The sequence below is a fragment of the Bufo bufo genome, chromosome 2 (assembly GCF_905171765.1).
Source record: "Bufo bufo chromosome 2, aBufBuf1.1, whole genome shotgun sequence".
NCBI lineage: Eukaryota > Metazoa > Chordata > Amphibia > Anura > Bufonidae > Bufo > Bufo bufo.
The window spans coordinates 441,222,520-441,242,069 of record NC_053390.1 but is presented as its reverse complement, the minus strand read 5'-3'; the positions used below and the strand labels follow the sequence as shown (position 1 = coordinate 441,242,069).

Here is a 19,550-nt window from a genome sequence, read left to right as displayed (position 1 = left end):
CACAGATGGAGTGAAGCCTTTTAATCCCTTGTATTATTGTATATAGGTTCTCATAAAGATCTTCCTCTCTTACATAGGTGTAAAGCGTACATGGACAAAGCCCTTTCGTATCCGGGGCTTAAGTAGAAGGGAGAAGGACACACAGCCTGTGTAAGAGTGCCACCAGTTACTTTTCACAGTAAAGAGATGGTTATAGCTGCTATGCATTTTCACTGATTATATATTCTCTTTTTACAGGGAACATACTGAGCCAGATTGTGTGGTAAGACAATGGAGTGTAGTATGTATATATTTTTTTTCTTCCTTGTATATCCTTTTTAATCCATTTTCTGCTAAGGCTTGTCTTAATTCATGCCTTGAGGAATTGTTCATACTTCTCCACTGTGATTCATATAAAATATAACTTTAATTGATATACTTTAAAATATTACACCCATATAAGATAAATTTATGATAATCATGATTATCGTTAATTTATCTTATAGGGGGGTAATATTTTAATGTGTATCAATAAAAGTTATATATTATATGAATCAGTGGGGGCGTTTTTGCTTTTGATTGTTGGCTGTCTACTCCCTCTTGGTATATTTTTCATTACAGTGATTTAATTGTTCATACTTGCTAGAAAAAGTATGAAAGTTATAGTTCATCTGATATGTAAATTCATGTTGGGTAAAAGATGATGTGATCTCTTTATTTTTTTCCATAGGATCTTCCTGATGTTGATGAAGAAGGTTTTACAAGACGCCCTGATGACAATGCAACCAGTATCCTTTGATAGGTCCACAACTGATGAACCCGCAGTAATGTATTGAATTCTGCAGCATTTTCTGCATGATCCTGACACAAACAATCTTGTAGGAATCCTGCAGAGTACACAGGGGTTAATATCCTGCTGATCTCCTTATCTTTGGAGGGAAAGCAGTGGGTTTAGCATTTTTTTTTTGTTGTCTGTAGTGGATAAAAAAAAAAAGCTGCGAAACAGTAGTTTCTAATCTAATTATTTGTATTTTTTTTATTGCTCAAGCAAGGGGGTTACAAATAAGGTGATTTGTCACCTTCATGTGCATCAAATAAAAGGTGGTTTATATACTGTAGCACCAAAATGATACCAATGAAAATGTCAACTCATCTCAAAAAAACAAGGCATCACACAACTGCATCAACAAATAATTAAAAATGGATAAGGTGCGGAAAATGGCAGCGCAAAAACATATTTACAAAAATCTTACAAAAAACAAGGCATTACACAACTCCATCAATGAATAGAAAATAAAAAAAAGCTAGGACTTTAACTATTTTAAAGCCATATAAAGTGTGAAAAAATGACCAGAAGAATAAAACTAGCATGTCTTTTATACTGCATGGTGAACGCTGAAAAACCCTGAACAATGTCGGAATGATTTCCCATACAAAAAATTATTATGCCCTGATGTTCTCTGCGTAGTTTATGTATAACCCCTAATTATAAAATGAAATACCAGTAAAACTCCAAACAAGACAAACAAGATGGAGGCTTCATGCACATGACAATGTCCATATTTTTTTGCAAACAAAGTGTCCGCAATATACAGATGCCTTCCGTGTGCATTCCACTTTTTTCTCACTGCCATCATTAGAAAGGTCTACTCTCAAACGGACCAGAATAGGACATGTTTTATAATTTGCGGAACGGACACTCTAAGGGTACTTTCACCCTAGCGTTTTTCTTTTCTGGCATAGAGTTCAGTCCTAAGGGCTCAATGGCGGAAAAGAACTGATCAGTTTTATCCCCATGCATTCTGAATGGAGAGTAATCCGTTCAGGATGCATCAGGATGTCTTCAGTTCAGTCTTTCTGACTGTTCAGGCCGGAGATAATACCGCAGCATGCTACGGTTTTATCTCCGGCCAAAAATCCGGAACACTTGCATTTTTTTCCATAGAAATGTATCCGGCATTTAAAATACCGCAATGTTGGAGCCGTCCTTCTGGTCTGCGCAAGCGCAGACTGAAAAAAATGTGAACAAAATAAATACCGGTTCCGATTTTCCGGATGACACCGAATCAGTCTTACAAATGCCACCAGTTGGCATACGTTTTGACGGATCCGGCAGGCAGTTCCTCTGTCGCAATTTGTGTACATGGCCCGCAAATATAGATAGCACATGGATGGAAAATATGATTGTGTGCATGAGGCCTTATGGTTTTCTACTGTACTGGTACCTGAAAGTCCCTGCAAAAGTGACGTGGTGCCTGAAAACCAATGCAGCAAAATCTTTCAGTTGAGCCCTGGGCCCTGCAGTGCGCCCAGGCAATAGTTTTCATCCACATTTAAGGCATTTCTGTAGCATTACTGTATATCACCTGTGGGGTCAAACGTATTACACCCCTTGATATATATGAAATGGGGTCACTAAATGGAAGGTTCCACTGTACTGGTAACCTTAGGGGCTCGATAAATGTGACATGGTGCCCAAAACCGTTCCAGCAAAATTTGCCCTACAAAGCCAAATGGCGCTCCTTCCCTTTTGAGCCCTTTTATGTGCTCAAACTACTTTGGTACAAGTCGTAGGGTGTGTTGTGTTTTTTTTTTGTTTTTTTTTCTTCCCTTATATTCCTTATGAAAATAAAGTTTCAGCTAAAACTACATATTATTGGATGGAAATATAAATGTCATTTTCATGGCCCAAAGCTAAAAAAAATTCTACAAAATACCTTTGCAGTAAATATGCTCATTACACCTATAGATGAATCTCATGAGACCCCCTGCAAACCTCTTGTGCATACATTATTTTGGGGCTTTGTAATAAATATGAGGTCCAGAAATCCAGTAGGCACTCTTTCAATTCAGATGGCTGAGAGTCAAGTAGCACACTAGGGCCATATATGGGATATTTTTGCAAACAAATACTCCATATGTGGTCTTTTGGGGTGTGTTGCAGAAAAAAAATTGACAAAAATTTTATATCTGCAAACATTTCTGAGAGACACCTAAAGGGTTAACAAACTTTCAAAATGCTGTTTTGAATACTTGGAGAGGTACAGTCTTTAAAATATATACGTCTCTGAAAGGCACTTCAGAACCGAATTGATCATGAAAAATAGGTTTTGGAAATTTTCTTGGAAACCATTAAAATTGCTGTTAAACCCATAAACCTTGTAACATCCTAAAATAAAAGTATGTTTGCAAAATTATGCCAGTACAAAGTAGACATATGGTTAGTCTTACAGGCAGAATAATTAATATTTTGAAAACGAGCACAAACCTAATACGCACCTCCAGCCGCTGCAGAACCTCATAACGCACATCTCAGCTGCTGCAGATCATTTATAATGCCCGACTCCGCTTCTGCAGGACCTCATAATACACATCTCAGTCAGTATTACATGTGGGAATACAACAGAAGAAAATCCAATTCACCCTTTGCTGCCACCACTGATACACAAATTGGGATATGCAGGGGGAAAAAAATCCAGCATCCAGTGTAAGGAATAATATCACAAACGTGTTTTAATCCCAGCGGGGTCCTTTTATTACTTACACTGGATTTTCTCTTCAGTATTACAAGTGGGCATACAGTTTGCATCAGAATACGCCATGTAAACAGATATTTACTTATGTTATGCGCAGATGATGTTGTAGTAGACTGGGACTTCTGACTTCTGGGTTATTATCCCCCCCCCTCCCATTCCAGGTCAGTAGGGAAGGGAACAGGGCCGGTTTTAGACAAAATGTGGCCCTGGGCAAAATTAAAATTGGGGCCCCAAATTCTGTAGTACTGCAGCAATGTCCTATTCGGTCAATTCAGAAAAATATAAAATGGAACACAGGAATAACTAAATCATACAGTCACTACAAATGTGAAGAGGTAAAGGAGCACTATAGCTTCAGATTCAATAACTAATATAGGGGGTCATTTGTTAAACAGAAATACCCCTAAATTAGGTGTGTCTCTGGCGTTGATTGCGGCGCTAAGGTCCTTTGCGCTGCAATCTGCGACATTTCCACGCTCACGCCAGTTTTTTTTTTTGTTTTGTTTTGAGCGAAGGGGAGTGCTTTGAATTTTTTTATATCTTTTTTTTAAATATTTTTAAAAACTTTTTTTTTTTTTTTTTTTTTTACATTTAGCCTATGGGATAATGGTGGTCATTTATTAAGACCGGTGTTTATAGCTGGCATAATTTAAAAACAATTGGCCCCTGTCCCATATTGCTGCACTTCTTACCGCTAAGTCCCTCCTCTGCACTAAGTTATAAGTGGCCACTGCTGCTTGGCTTCTTATTTATGGTTCTCAACTTCTGACAGTAACAAATGTCAGATTTTAAAAATGGGGCTTTATTATAAAAGGCAAAATTGGCCTGCAGATAAGGTCGTGTAAAAGGCAAAGATGTTGGCTTTAATTGAGTTTTCATGTCGTACTGCAGCTGTTGCTCCTGCCAGTTGTCTTACAGTTTATCACAGGTTAGGGAGTTAAGACGCGGATTATCTCTAGTGACACACAGAGAAGATTTTTGATATACAATATTTCTCAGTTTTAATTGTGATGTTAAACAAAATAGGACTAAAGGAATAGAGGAAATTAAGTGAAGTACAGGCCCAAGCGGAAATACTATTGGTCTGCTAGGAGAACGGGTTCTGTAAAGCTAGGGTTTATGATAATCCAGCATGACACTATGTTCCAAGCTGGGCTATTAGAATTTTATTTCTTTTATGCATTTCTTTAGTATTTGTACAGTATAATGCAATCCTTTTAAACATATTGGGGGAGATTTATCAATACTGGTGCAAAGGAAAACTGGTTTAGTTGCCCATAGCAACCATTTGAATTCCACCTTTCATTTTTCAGAGCTTCTTTTGGAAAAATAAAGGCTCCCTCTTATTGGTTGCTATGGCCAACCAAGCCAGTTTACCTTTGCACCAGTTTTTATAAACCTCCCCCCATTATCTTTAGAGGGAACCTATCACATTGAACATGCTGTCCATTCAAGAGCAATATGCTAGGGAGCAGGAAGACCTGAGCAGATTGAGTGGTTCTACTCGGTGATTGACAACCTTGCCTATGTGACTGTGCATACAGACATAGTTGTCAGTCATTGAGTAGGACCTCCCACTGGACTCTTAAGCCCATATTAAGCAGGGATAAATTAAAACTATGCTGAATCTTTTCTTGCAAAACTATGGGTGTCATTTACAATCAGAAATGCACCTATATTAGGCGTATTTCTGGCGCAGATTGCGGTGCGAGGGTTATTTGCGCCGCAATCTGCGGCTTTTCCCCTGATCACACCAGGTCTAAAAAGGTGGGCGTGATGTGGCTCTTTTAGGCTTAGAAAATGGGCTAAATGTAAGACGGCTAGGAAACTGGCTTATATTTAGAGTGGCACTAGATGCGCTGAAGTTATGTACAGGCCGGCTCCTCTACATAACTTCGGCTGATCCACCTCCAGCTAAAGGGCTTATTAAGACCGGTGTCTAAAACAGCGGTCTTAATAAATGACCCCTTATTTATCTATGTGCTCAGCTCCTCCTGCTCTGGAACATGCTACCATTTGATCGGACACCATTTCCATCAGTTTCATCTAGAAAGTGTTGAGTATGAAAGTGAATTTTGGTAATGTCTCTGACTGGTTTGGTCATATACAGTATATTCAATTTGTTTCCCCTCATAGCAGCCTCACGCTGCAGACATACATGCATTTAAAAGTACAATTTTTTTGTTTTGTTTTGTTTTTTAAGTAGGTCCTAAATTTTGTGTGGTTTCATTTCCTAATATATCTGTATATGATATGGCCTGACAGAACTCTTTAGGAGTGCTTCTACACTAGCTAAACAGTCCCGTAATCATCCGGTCAGGAGAACAAATACGTGATGTGCTCTATACCTTAACCAAAGCGCAGGAGAATCCTCAGTTGCCTGCTGCTCCTCTAGTGATTCTGATTTTGATGATGAAGAAGATGATGGACCTCGGCGTTACAAATTTCAGATAAAACCCCCACAGAGTGGAGAAAGAGAGGAAGATGAGGAAACTAAAATGAAAAGGCTGAGGGAGACTGTGGGGTGCTTGATGCAGCCACCTGCAGCAGTGGTAGATCAGATTTTATTCATATTTTTATGTATTTTTTGTTCTAGAGGGTTGCACTCCTTTTCACTAGTGACATTTCTCCTGCCCTTTCACTTGCAGGTTTCTGTGAGGCGCCAGACCATTCGTGAGTAATGTATATAACACCTGAGCTGCAGTATATTTTTATTTTTTCCCCCTGTCTCTTGTTTTTTAGACTTTTTTGTTTTTTAAGCATTTACTGGAATTTTTTACCCCCCTGGAATTTAGGCACAGTGACAAATTCTGGAGCTTCATCTGCAGAAACGCAGTCTAATTGTCACACAGGTGTGTCTTCTCAACCTCCATTAATTGCTTTAATTCCTAAGCATTTATTGCATTGCACATTCTAAGACCTCTACATATTTTCACACAGATAAACCTAATATGGGGTTTTCCAACACCTCGCTATCCTCCGTTACCAACAGGTATACCAGTTATAATTGCATTTCTCTTCCTTAGCTTGATTTTTTTATGTAAAAAATTTAATTTTTATTTATTACAGGGGTTATCCTACAAATAAAAAATATCTGCAGTAATGCACTGTTGGCTTGAATTTTTGTGGGTGCACAGAAACTGGGCGGAAGTAGCTTGCTTCATGTGATCAATCGCCTCCCTGCATCTCCCAGAAGTCTTTTATGTGTCTTCATAGAGGTTCTGTCCATCAGATGGAGGTCATGTGACAGACATATCATTCAGCCTACTCCATACAAACATGCTGGACCCTCACTAAACTCCCAGCAGTGAAAATTAAGTTGGCAGGTACTGTGTATTTAAATGGAGGATACTGAGTGTCACATGACCCTGCATCAGCGGCCATCTTATGGACAGGACCTCTGTGTGGACAGACTAAAGACTTGCTCAACAAGGGAGCATACGTCATGACATATAGAAAATAATGCAGAAAGTCACAAAGGCCATTTTAGGAACGGTCATATAATCTTCTCACAAACCGGAGAGTGACCAACCACTTTAATAATTGTATTGTAACTTATGGAAACAAGAAACATGGGATCTTACCCGTTATAAGATTTTTTTTTTTTTTTTTTTAGCTGTTCTAACAGGCAATGCAAAGATCCTAGTGTCTGCATTGACAACAATGTTTGCGACCAGTTTTAATATGTACAACACTAGATGACATGGAAGATTATTTATTGTCTAGGCCAGTCACTGGTCTCAGCGGTAATGTCCTTGAACAGCATGGAAACTGCTGAGGCTAGTGATTGGCCAGCGCAGTCACGGGACCAAGCCACTTCCTGTTCCTGCGGGGACCGGAAGTACCAGGAACGGGGCTGCAGATTGGGATTTCAGACAGGTATTATTTTTTATAGGCACAGATTACTACCACTGGGGTTGTTGGCTCCTAGGTCAGGCAACCCATTCCAAGTATTAGCAAACGGTCTAGAGATGTCATTGTACCTGTGTTGTATATCCAGGCAAAACAGTCCTCAGTGAGGAATTGGAATTGCTATTGATAGTATTTTGATTGTGGTGTGTATTAACAAACACACTTACATTTTGTCCTGATGATAATTTGAACACCTAACTAGAAATATAACACGTTGGTTAAAGCAAGAACCAAAAGCCACATCTCACAGTGACAACTTATTGGTCCTTTTCTATTTTCAGTGTATACCTTGTAGAAGTATCCTTCTTCATTTGTTCATTCTCTTCATTTCAGCTGCGATTCAAATTCTGTTGGCAGCTCTCATCCTGCCCATTCTTCATTTGGACCACTCCAGGAAATTGTTTTTGAACCAGATGACTTTCCAGGTATTCTGTATCTAAGCAAGTCTAGGGACTACCTGCGTAAGGTTTATTTCACCTCTGCAATGTTATGCTTCGCTATATGAGATACAAATGGTATGATTACTAGATCCATTGCATAACAGACACGAACAGTGCCCAACTGACCCCCTTTACTTTAATGGGATCAGTGGGTTTTCTTTCACAGGGCTGGGTTTTTCACTTGCCAAAATAGTGCAGCATACTGTGCTGTTTTTTGCCTGGCAGGGAGCCTTCAATGCAGATGTGAACAAAGTCTACGATATCCATATGAAGTACCATGAGATGCCTGTGTTAATAATTATTCCTATATAGTTTTAATAATAAACTCCCCCCGTTTGCAGTTGTCAGTTTGGTGCTGAATGCAGTCTTGTTCTTTGAATCTAGTTTGCAGAGCATACAATTTCACCTCAAGCCCATCTCCGTTCTCCTCCTCTTCTCCTGAAAATGTGGAAGACTCTGGTTTGGATTCCCCATTCCATCCATTTTCTGGTCCTTCGCCGGATTCTAGGCCTTGGACTCCACGTGATGATTCTTCCACTGGGGACTCTGTTTTAGCGACCTCTTCATTTTCTGACTCTCCATCTGACCTGACCACATCAAACTCTACAGGACAACAGCGTTGTGAAAAAAGAGATACCTGGGAACACAAAGTTACCGCTCCTAGTCCTCCCTTACCCAGCTGCACCACAACAGGAACCACCGAGCTGTTTTCTCCCAACCATGGTTTGTAATTGCATGAACGCTCTATATTTTATGATGCTTCTCACAAAGCATAATAGTTTTTAAAACAGTATTATAATTGTGACATAGAGATTGAGAGACAAACGGATATAGGGGTGAATATATGAATATAACATAAAAATGGGCAGCACGCAGGAAAGGATTTTGTGAACAAGTTTACCTTTTCATCCATGTCTGTGCAACCTGTTCTAGGGCGTTTTATTTTAAGCCCCAGGACGTTGCAGGGGCCTGTTTAAAAAGAAGTCATTTTTATTTTATTTTTTTTCTCCATCATTCTGCACTCAATGCCACTTTGCAATAAAGCCCAGATTAGTAGAGGCTGCAGTGAAGGTTGACCTTCTGGAAGTTTTACTAACTTATTCTGGGGGAGAATGAGAAAAGTCATCAGTTCCACCATTGTCTTTTTCTATGTTTTAAATATTGCGTTCACTTTGCGGCATAAATAACATGATAACTTTATTCTCTGGGTCAGTGCAATTACAGCAGCACCAAACTTTTTCTACTTTTTTGCAAAATTTTAAACTTGCAAAAACATTTTATTTTTTTATGTTTTACTTTTTTAATTTTTTTTATTAAAATAAAAAAAAAATCAGGGAAAAGGGGTATTTTTTTGTAACCTCTTAGGGACATAGGGTGTACAGGTACGCCCTGATGTCCCGGTACTTAAGGACACAGGGCGTGATCGGAACAAAGAGCCTGAAATCATTCAGCTGGCACTCTGCTACAATGCCCCCCCACCCCGTATCAGCGATCGCAGCCTTTACAGGTGATTCCGGCGGCGATTGTGGAAGCCATCGGGTCCCCGTGCTGCTGTAATGGGGACCCGATGGCATGGAAGGCAGCGCAATGCCTTCCTTAGGCATCGTGGCTGCCTTCCGGTGAAGAGCCTGTGAGATCGAGCCCCCTGGATCTCACAGGCAGGAAGCTGTATTAGTAATACACACTGTATTACTCATACAGCCAATGCATTCCAATACAGAAGTATTGGAATGCATTGTAAAGGGGATCAGACCCCCAAAAGTTGAAGTCCCAAAGTGGGACAAAAAATTGTGTTTTCCCCCCAAAAAATTTAGTTTCAAGAAGACAAAAAAAAAAAGGCATTTTCCCCAAATAAAGTAAAAAAAAATTGGGTAAAAATAGGGAAAAAAAGAAAAATAGACATATTAGGTATCGCCACGTCCGTATATACCGGCTCTATAAACATATCACATGACCTAACCCCTCAGATGAACACCGTAAAAAACTACATAAAAACTGTGCTAAATAAAAAAAAAATTTGGTCACCTTACATCACTAAAATTACAACAGCAAGCGATCAAAAAGGCGTATGCCCACCAAAATAGTGCCAGGCTAACCGTCGCCTCATCCCACAAAAAATTATCCCCCACAATCGCCCAAAAAATTTGAAAACTATGGCTCAGAATATGGAGACACTAAAACATCATTTTTTTTGTTTTAGTTATTGTGTAAAACTTAAGTAAATTAAAAAAAAGTATACATATTAGGTATCGCCACGTCCGTAATAACCTGCTCTATAAAAATATCACATGACCTAAAAAAAGGTGTAAAAAAAGCCTTTTTTTTTTTTTCACCTTACATCACAAAAAGTGTAATAGCAAGCGATCGAAAAGTCATATGCACCCCAAAATAGTGCCAATAAAACCGTCCTCTCATCCCCGAAAAAAAATTAGCCCCTACCTAAGACAATCGCCCAAAAAATAAATAAAAATATGGCTTTTAGAATGTGGAGACACTAAAGAATCTTTTTTATTTTTTATTTTTATTAAATGCTTTGTTATGTAAAACTGAAACAAACAAATTTGGTATTGTCGCGTCCCTGACAACCTGCTCTATAAAAATACCACATGATCTAACCTGTCAGATGAATGTTGTAAATAACAAAAAATAAAAACGGTGCCGAAACAGCTATATCTTGTTACCTTGCCTCACAAAAATTGTAATATAGAGCAACCAAAAATCATATGTACCCTAAAATAGTACCAACAAAACTGCCACCCTATCCCGTAGTTTCTAAAATAGTCACTTTTTTGGAGTTTCTACTCTAGGGGTGCATCAGGGGGGCTTCAAATGGGTCATGGTGTCAAAAAACCAGTCCAGCAAAATCTGCCGTGTGCCCGTACAGCAGTTTACGACCACGTATGGGGTGTTTCTGTAAACTACAGAATCAGGGCCATAAATATAGAGTTTTGTTTGGCTGTTAACCCTTTCTTTGTAACTGGAAAAAAATTATTAAAATGGAAAATCTGCCCAAAAAGTTAAATTTTTTAATTTTATCTCTATTTTCCATTAATTCTTGTGGAGCACCTAAAGGGTTAACAAGGTTTATAAAATCTGTTTTTGTATACCTTGAGGGGTGTAGTTTCTAAAATGAGGTCACTTTTTTGGAGTTTCTACTATAGGGGTGCATAATGGGGGGCTTCAAATGGGACATGGTGTCAAAAAACTAGTCCAGCAAAATCTGACTTCCAAAAACCGTATGGCATTCCTTTCCTTCTGCGCCCTGCCGTGTGCCCGTACAGCAGTTTACGACCACATATGGGGTGTTTCTGTAAACGACAGAATCAGGACCATAAATATTGAGTTTTGTTTGGCTGTTAACCCTTGCTTTGTAAAGTAGACATATGGGCAATGTAAAGTAGTAACTATTTTTGGAGTAATTACTATATTATAAAAGTAAAGAAATTAAAATTGGCCAATTTTTCAAAATTTTTTGTAAGTTTGGTATTTATTATTATTTTTTTTATAAAAATGATTTTTTTTTTACTTCATTTTACCACTGTCATGAAGTACAATATGTGACGAGAAAACAATCTCAGAATGGCCTGGATAAGTAAAAGCGTTTTAAAGTTATTACCACATAAAGTGACACATGTCAGATTTGCAAAAAATGGCTTGGTCCTCAAAGGGTTAACAGTGAATGCTGAAAAACATTGGCAAGTTGTAGTTTGCTTGCTAGTACCAACGGAGAAGCAGCTGGCAAGATTTTAAATATGATGCAGCAATTCTCAGCTACTCCTAACTACCACTGAAACATTTTTTGAAACCTTAACCTTTAACAAATAAAAGTAAAGGTGTAACGTGTGTAATCACAGTGTGCTAAGTTCTTTCAAATTTTGTCTTCCCAGATTCCTGGGGCATGTCTTCTGGACTCCATAACAGTGTGTGTTCCCGTACTGAATCCCCATTTGTATCTGCACGAACACAAAGAAGCAATAATCTCGTAAGTGCAAAATAATAATAAGTCATTTTTTTTATTTATTTATTTTATCCAATCATTTTTATTGATACTTTTGGTTTTGTACATAAACAAGAAATAAAAATAAAAAAATAACACATTCATGTGTAAAAACATATACATACCCTGTTGGGTACAGCAATTGTCAAAGACAGAATTTATACAATAACCTAATCCAATACCCCCCTCCCTCCCCTGAACCGCACCACACGCAAAATAATAAGTCTAATTTCTCTAAAACAATACATTGAACCCAAAAATCCAGAACATCACAATTTTCCAGTTTTGCGTTAATAGTGCTTAAGGGGTCTTCCCTTCTATACATTCATGTGATTACTGTTAATGGCCGGGCCACAACTGTATTTGACGTTTGAAACAATAGCTAGTACCGAAGCAGACCCGACAAGTGGCCGTGCAGTAAACAACAATTGAAGCTGATGGACACATTTGCACAGATTTTATTGTTCATATGCTTCCTAAATGCAACATTTCTGATGAGGACTGTAATCGCAAACCCCACCACCGATCTACCCAGACATGTATCCTTGAACTGTACACAGTTGGCAACTGCCATGTCTTCATAATGCCACATGAAGTCTTGTGTGTTATATTGCACTTTCTATTACTCTCCATATTGCCTTGATATTTTAATGCAGGCTGATGGAGGGATATACATGTATTATTTTGGGCAACTCACTAAGGCTACTTTCACACTAGCGTTCGGAGCGGGTCCGTCTGTTTCATCAGACGGATCCGCTCCTATAATGCAGACGTTTGCATCCGTTCAGAACGGATCCGTCTGCATTATAACTTAGAAAAATTTCAAAGTGTGAAAGTAGCCTGAACGGATCCGTCCAGACTTTACATTGAAAGTCAATGGGGGCGGATCCGTTTGAAGATTGAGCCATATAGTGTCATCTTTAAACGGATCCGTCCCCATTGACTTACATTGTAAGTCTGGACGGATCCGCTCGCCTCCGCGCGGCCAGGCGGACACCCGAACGCTGCAAGCAGCGTTCAGGTGTCCGCTCGCTGAGCGGAGCGGAGGCTGAACGCTGGCAGACTGAGGCATTCTGAGCGGATCCGCCTCCACTGAGAATGCATTAGGGCAGTACGGATGCGTTCGGGGCCGCTTGTGAGCCCCTTCAAACGGAGCTCACGAGCAGACACCCGAACGCAGGTGTGAAAGTAGCCTAAAGTGTATACTAGTGGCTGAGGTAGCGAATGCACAGTCCCCTTTAAATGAACACTAAGCAAAAAATCTCTCCATTTATTAAAAATGTTGAAGACCATGTAGCATTGGTTTTCACTTCAAACATACTTACTACTTTGTGTTGGTCTATCTCATAAAATCCCAACAACATAAATTTTAAGTTTTTGGGTGTAACGTTAAAAAAACTTGGAAAAGTTCAAGGGGTATGAATCCCTTTCAATGAAAAATGTTTGGTACCGTGTTAGCCAGTACTCCTTTTAAAGGCACTGTACGGGTGAAATAATGGATAGATTCAGACTCCAGCACTCACTTTTTTTGAAGTATCAAATTCTCCATCTTTATTCGGTAATTGTGCACAGACAATACAGGACTCAAATTCTCTCTGGTGTAGGCTGTTGACGCGTTTCGAAAGATTCTTATTCGTAACAGTGGAGTGCGTTTGGTGCTCTCAGGTTTAAATAGGAACTCAAGTGTGTTTAATTAGCGCTATAGTTACTCCCACCCGTGACCATGCACAGGGTGGAGAGAGAGAATAGCATGGGGCAGTTGAAATTCCTCCCCTTTGCACAACACATGTCCCAAATAGCTATCACCTGGAGCATCAGAATCATTCCAATCGAATATCTGACATACAGAGAGTTACATATAGTTACTTTAAAAACAAACTTGTTTCTATACGTACAGATTATCTCTTCTAGCATAATAAAATTGCATGACATAAAAAGAAAAAAAAAAGAAAGAAAAGAAACAGATGCGGAAAGAAAAGAAAACTCTGCTGGAAAATCCACTGCGTTAGATAGGGATCCATTCACATTGTATATGCGTTACTTCTTGGTTTTTTTTCAAAAATAATTGCTGAAAAACTTGTTATGCTTTTTTTTCCTGTTTGCCTATATTGTGTATGCAGTATACTTATGTATATATCTATACATACATATTATCCAACAAGTTTTTCAGCAATTATTTTTGAAAAACAAACCAAGAAGTAACGCATATACAATGTGAATGGATCCCTATCTAACGCAGTGGATTTTCCAGCAGAGTTTTCTTTTCTTTCCGCATCTGTTTCTTTTCTTTCTTTTTTTTATTTTTATGTCATGCAATTTTAATATGCTAGAAGAGATAATCTGTACGTATAGAAACAAGTTTGTTTTTAAAGTAACTATATGTAACTCTCTGTATGTCAGATATTCGATTGGAATGATTCTGATGCTCCAGGTGATAGCTATTTGGGACATGTGTTGTGCAAAGGGGAGGAATTTCAACTGCCCCATGCTATTCTCTCTCTCCACCCTGTGCATGGTCACGGGTGGGAGTAACTATAGCGCTAATTAAACACACTTGAGTTCCTATTTAAACCTGAGAGCACCAAACGCACTCCACTGTTACGAATAAGAATCTTTCGAAACGCGTCAACAGCCTAAACCAGAGAGAATTTGAGTCCTGTATTGTCTGTGCACAATTACCGAATAAAGATGGAGAATTTGATACTTCAAAAAAAGTGAGTGCTGGAGTCTGAATCTATCCATTATTTCTCTGTACCTGATCAAGGAGGTTGAAAAACCAGGACACCGAGCACGCGGATACATCTAAACCGCAGACGTAGTGAGCTGGTATTCCACTTTAACTGTACGGGTGACTTGCATTATTACTTCCCGTGTGCATAACTTTACATTTGTCAGTGTTAATGTCACAGCCAGACAGTTGAGAAGCTCTGAAAGGAGCCTTTCAGATCCTCCTCCTTGAATTTCTTTGTTTTGGTTTGGTTCCTCATCTCGTTGGTCTATCTCAGCTGTCATGCAGTTGGACTGATTGCTGCCCTTTAAGTTCCTCCCCAGAATGCAGTAGTGTGCGGCTTATACAACTTCCTGGAGTGTGTGTGCATGCTGTTCCTAGTTCCCAGTCCACAGTCCCCAGTCGTCTGCAAGATAAGTTCTGTTTATGTATTTATGATTTTCTGTTTTCTGGATCCAGGTGACCCTGACTCCCTCCGTTTCTGTGTAGGGAGCCGGTGGTCGTGTCCCCTCACTATTGTAGGGTCTTCAGGTGTAAGATAGTCGAGGTACGTGGATATGCGCCCATCCACCTTTGGGGTGGTCGCATAGGCTGAGCAATAAGGGAGAGTGGCAGGTCTCATGCAGGGGTCTCCCTTTTGTTCCTTAGTTGTGGATCCAGTGAGTCATTGTTTATATTGTATTGTCTTGTTTCCTGTACACCATCCGTGACATTATAAGCCGCACACTACTGCATTCTGGGGAGGAACTTAAAGGGCAGCAATCAGTCCAACTGCATGACAGCTGAGATAGACCAACGAGATGAGGAACCAAACCAAAACAAAGGAATTCAAGGAGGAGGATCTGAAAGGCTCCTGTCAGAGCTTCTCAACTGTCTGGCTGTGACAGTTAAACCTCATCTGCCACTTATCTGCCCAAGCCTTCAGATCCCTCTGTAGTAGTATACTGTCCTCTTCAGTGTTAATTACTTTACACAGTTTAGTGTCATCTGCAAAAATGTATGTTTTACTATGCAAGCCTTCTACAAGATCATTATTAAATATATTGAAGAGAATAGGGCCCAATACTGACCCCTGAGGTACTCCACTAGTCACAGTGACCCAATCTGAGTGTGTACCGTTAATAACCACCCTCTGTTTTCTATCACTCAGTTACTAAGGGCCCTTTCACACTTGCGTTGTCCGGATCCGGCGTGTACTCCATTTGCCGGAATTACACGCCGGATCCGGAAAAACGCAAGTGAACTGAAAGCATTTGTCTTCAAAATGCGTTCAGTGTTACTAGGGCAGCCAGGACGCTATTAAAGTCCTGGTTGCCATAGTAGTAGTGGGGAGCAGGGGAGCAGTATACTTACCGTCCGTGCGGCTCCCGGGGCGCTCCAGAATGACGTCAGAGCGCCCCATGCGCATGGATGACGTGTCCATGCGATCACGTCATCCATGAGCGTGGGGCGCCCTGACGTCACTCTGGAGCGCCCGGGGAGCCGCACGGACGGTAAGTATACTGCTCCCCCGCTCCCCACTACACTTTACCATGGCTGCCAGGACTTTAGCGTCTTGGCAGCCATGGTAACCATTCAGAAAAAGCTAAACGTCGGATCCGGCAATGCGCCGAAACGACGTTTAGCTTAAGGCCGGATCCGGATTAATGCCTTTCAATGGGCATTAATTCCGGATCCGGCCTTGCGGCAAGTGTTCAGGATTTTTGGCCGGAGCAAAAAACGCAGCATGCTGCGGTATTTTCTCCGGCTAAAAAACGTTCCGGTCCGGAACTGAAGACATCCTGATGCATCCTGAACGGATTTCTCTCCATTCAGAATGCATTAGGATAAAACTGATCAGGATTCTTCCGGCATAGAGCCCCGACGACGGAACTCTATGCCGGAAGAAAAGAACGCAAGTGTGAAAGAGCCCTTACCCACATATACACCATTTTCCCCGAAACCTTTTATGTGGCATAGTATCAAATGCTTTGGAGAAGTCAGGATATATGATATCCAGCAACTCTCCGCAGTCCAGTCTACAACTTACCTTCTAAGGCCTCATGCACACGACCGTTGTTTTATTCCGTGTCTGTTGTTCAGTTTTTCGTGATTTTCGGCGGACCCATTGACTTTCAATGGGTCCGTTGAAAACTCGGCTAATGCACCGTTTGTCATCCGCGTCCGTGGTTCCAGTCCGTCAAAAAAATATAATCTGTCCTATTTTTTTCACGGAAAACGGTTCGCGGACCCATTCAAGTCAATGGGACCGTTAAAAAACGCGGAGGCACACAAGATTGTCATCCGCGTCCGTTTTTTTCCTATCATTTGCATGGCAAACTTGACTTAGACTTTTTTTTTTTACTTTCCTTCATGTCTGGTGATCCTCCAAAAATAAAGGAAGACACATGGAAACGGATCACGGAACAACGGAACCCCATTTTGCAGAACGGAACACAACAACGGTCGTGTGCATAATGGAAATGGATTAGATTAGATTAGGTTGACATGACTGATCTCTCATAAACCCATGCTGAAACGGCATTATACACTTATTTTCATTGAGATACTCCAGGATAGCATCTTTTAGAAACCTTCAAACAGTTTACCCACAACAGATGCTAAACTCTGTTGTGTTATTGGCACCACCTTTGCTAAGTGCCATCCTGTGGAACACTCCCTGTCATTATAGAGTCCTTATATATGTCTATTACATTACTTAATTCTCTTAGGATACCGGAGTGTATGTCATCTGGATCTGGTGATTTGTCTATTTTAATCTTAAGACACCACTGCACTTTCTGGGTCAGACAGGCCACTTTTAATGGGAGTTTATTTTCACACTCAGCATTTCATCTGACATCTCATTTTTCTAAGTGAATACAGTGGAGAGAAAAAAAATTCAAAAATTGGCCTTCTCATCCCTCTAATTAATATCGAAGTTGCCTAGACACTAGCATTTTCTGAAGTGTCAGTGCCCTATAGTTTTGCAGGCTCTACGTCTTTCACAGTGCTTTGGGTTGTCCATTGAAGTGAATGGGCATTAAACCCCACCCGTTTCCCCCAAACTTTCACAGGGAGGGAAAAAATTCGTCCCTCAGCAGAAGATGGAGTGCTGGGAGGAGGAAACAAGGAAATTGCTGTCTATAGCAGCTTGCAGATAGAACTATAGACAAACTTTACTGTGTGTTATGTTTGTTTGTTTTTTTTTTTTTTTTTCCTCTTGCTTTTCAGGGTTTAGTGGTCTTAGAATCCACTAAGGAACCAAGTACGAAATAAAACTTGGTATTACACAACACAATATCCATTGACTACAATGGAGTTCATTCAGTTTCCGTTTGGGAACCATTTTTTTTTTTTTTTTTTTTTTTACCGAACAATAAAGTCCTGCAAGCAGGACTTTTGTCTGGTCATTTTAAAGAAATCTGCGACTGAACAGAGCTTCCAATGCAGATGTGAACAAGCCCTTAGACTGATGTAGTAAGCTTACATAAGTAATATGTAGCAGTAGAATGTTTATCTTCCTGTAGGGACTGATCCATGGAGGTTATTAATTATGCAAACCCCAGTAGTTCAGTTCCACATGTATGTGCTAAACTGCTCTATCAAACATTATAATCAGATTTTATTGTATTTAGTACTGTAGTGCTTCTCTCAGGCAATTATGCTGTATATCCTAATAATGAATTCATGAGCAACTTAGGGCTCATTCAGACAGCCGTGAGTGTTTTGCGGTCTGCAAATTGCGGATCCTCAGAACACTGATACCGGCCCGTGTGCGTCCCACATTTTACAGAATGCACACGGCCAGCCCTATAAAGAAAATGCACATTATTTTTTGCAGAGCCGCGGAACGTAACCGTGTGCGGTTTGCATTTAAAGGAATACGGTCGTCTGAATAAGCCCTTATTCTGCCGATTCTTCCAATGGCATACTGTGAGAACCAATACCAGTATTCAATTTGAATTTACTTTGCAGTTGCATAGTAGGACAAGTAGAACATTGGAGTGTTGATGATTTTGCCAAGAACTTCTTAAGTGTTGATGGAAAATTAACTGCAATATCTTTGCAGTCCAAATACATGTATTGTCCAGATCTTACTGTGAGTTAAAGGAACACATCCAAACTGTAGATACTTCCAAACGCGTTCCAGAGCTGCCAAGGCTCCTTCCTCAGTGGCATATATATATGTATGCTACTCTATAAAGTCTCAGTTTTGCACGTTATTTATACTGGCTAGTCTAATAATAGAGACGTGGACTAGGGGGAGAGTCCATTTAGGAAGCTTGATAAGCCGGCCTGAAAAGATGTGTTTTTAAGGCCTCATGCACACAACCGTTCCGTTTTTTGCGGTCTGCAAATTGCGTATCCGCAAAAAATGAAAGCCGCCCGTGTGCCTTCCGCAATTTGCGGAACAGGTGGCCTATTGTAGAAATGCCTATTCTTGTCCGCAAAACGGACAAGAATAGGACAGGTTATATTTTTTTGGCGGGGCCACGGAACGGAGCAACGGATGCGGACGGCACACGGAGTGCTGTCCGCATCTTTTGCAGCCCCATTGAAGTGAATGGGTCCGCATCCGAGCCGCAAAAACTGCGGCTCGGATGCGGACCCGAACAACGGTCGTGTGTATGAGGCCTAAGGCACATTTGAAGGTAAGGAAGTTTGGAATGAACCTGATAGTCCGAGGCATAGCATTCCAGAGAGTAGGTGCATCTTGAGAAAAGCCTTGAATACGGGAGTGAGAGGCACGAATTATGGAGGATGTTAGTCTTAGATCACTGGCAGAACAGAGAGCACAAGTAGGGTGGTAGATGGAAATGAGGGAAGAGGTGCAGTACTTTGGTACTTTTATACTGATGGCCTATCCTCAGGATAAGAATCTGTTTCGCGCAGGTCAGATAACCCCCACCCTCTAACCATCAGCTGTGCTTCTGTTTCTCCAGTGCTGAAATTACACAGCTCCACCCATCATGTAT

At 40.4% G+C, this 19,550-nt stretch overlaps 1 protein-coding gene across 3 annotated transcripts in view; it reads left to right on the top strand.

Moving 5' to 3' along the window:
- Positions 1-19,550, top strand: part of LOC120989405 (F-BAR domain only protein 1-like) — a 179,682-nt gene that overhangs the window by 112,566 nt on the left and 47,566 nt on the right. For all 3 annotated transcript variants that reach the window (XM_040417486.1, XM_040417485.1, XM_040417487.1), the window contains exons 11-20: positions 78-150; positions 238-262; positions 710-767; positions 5,880-6,067; positions 6,164-6,188; positions 6,311-6,367; positions 6,456-6,507; positions 7,761-7,852; positions 8,252-8,590; positions 11,755-11,849. In XM_040417486.1, the coding sequence (XP_040273420.1) occupies positions 78-150; positions 238-262; positions 710-767; positions 5,880-6,067; positions 6,164-6,188; positions 6,311-6,367; positions 6,456-6,507; positions 7,761-7,852; positions 8,252-8,590; positions 11,755-11,849 (1,004 nt within the window). The remainder of the gene's footprint in view (positions 1-77; positions 151-237; positions 263-709; positions 768-5,879; positions 6,068-6,163; positions 6,189-6,310; positions 6,368-6,455; positions 6,508-7,760; positions 7,853-8,251; positions 8,591-11,754; positions 11,850-19,550) is intronic.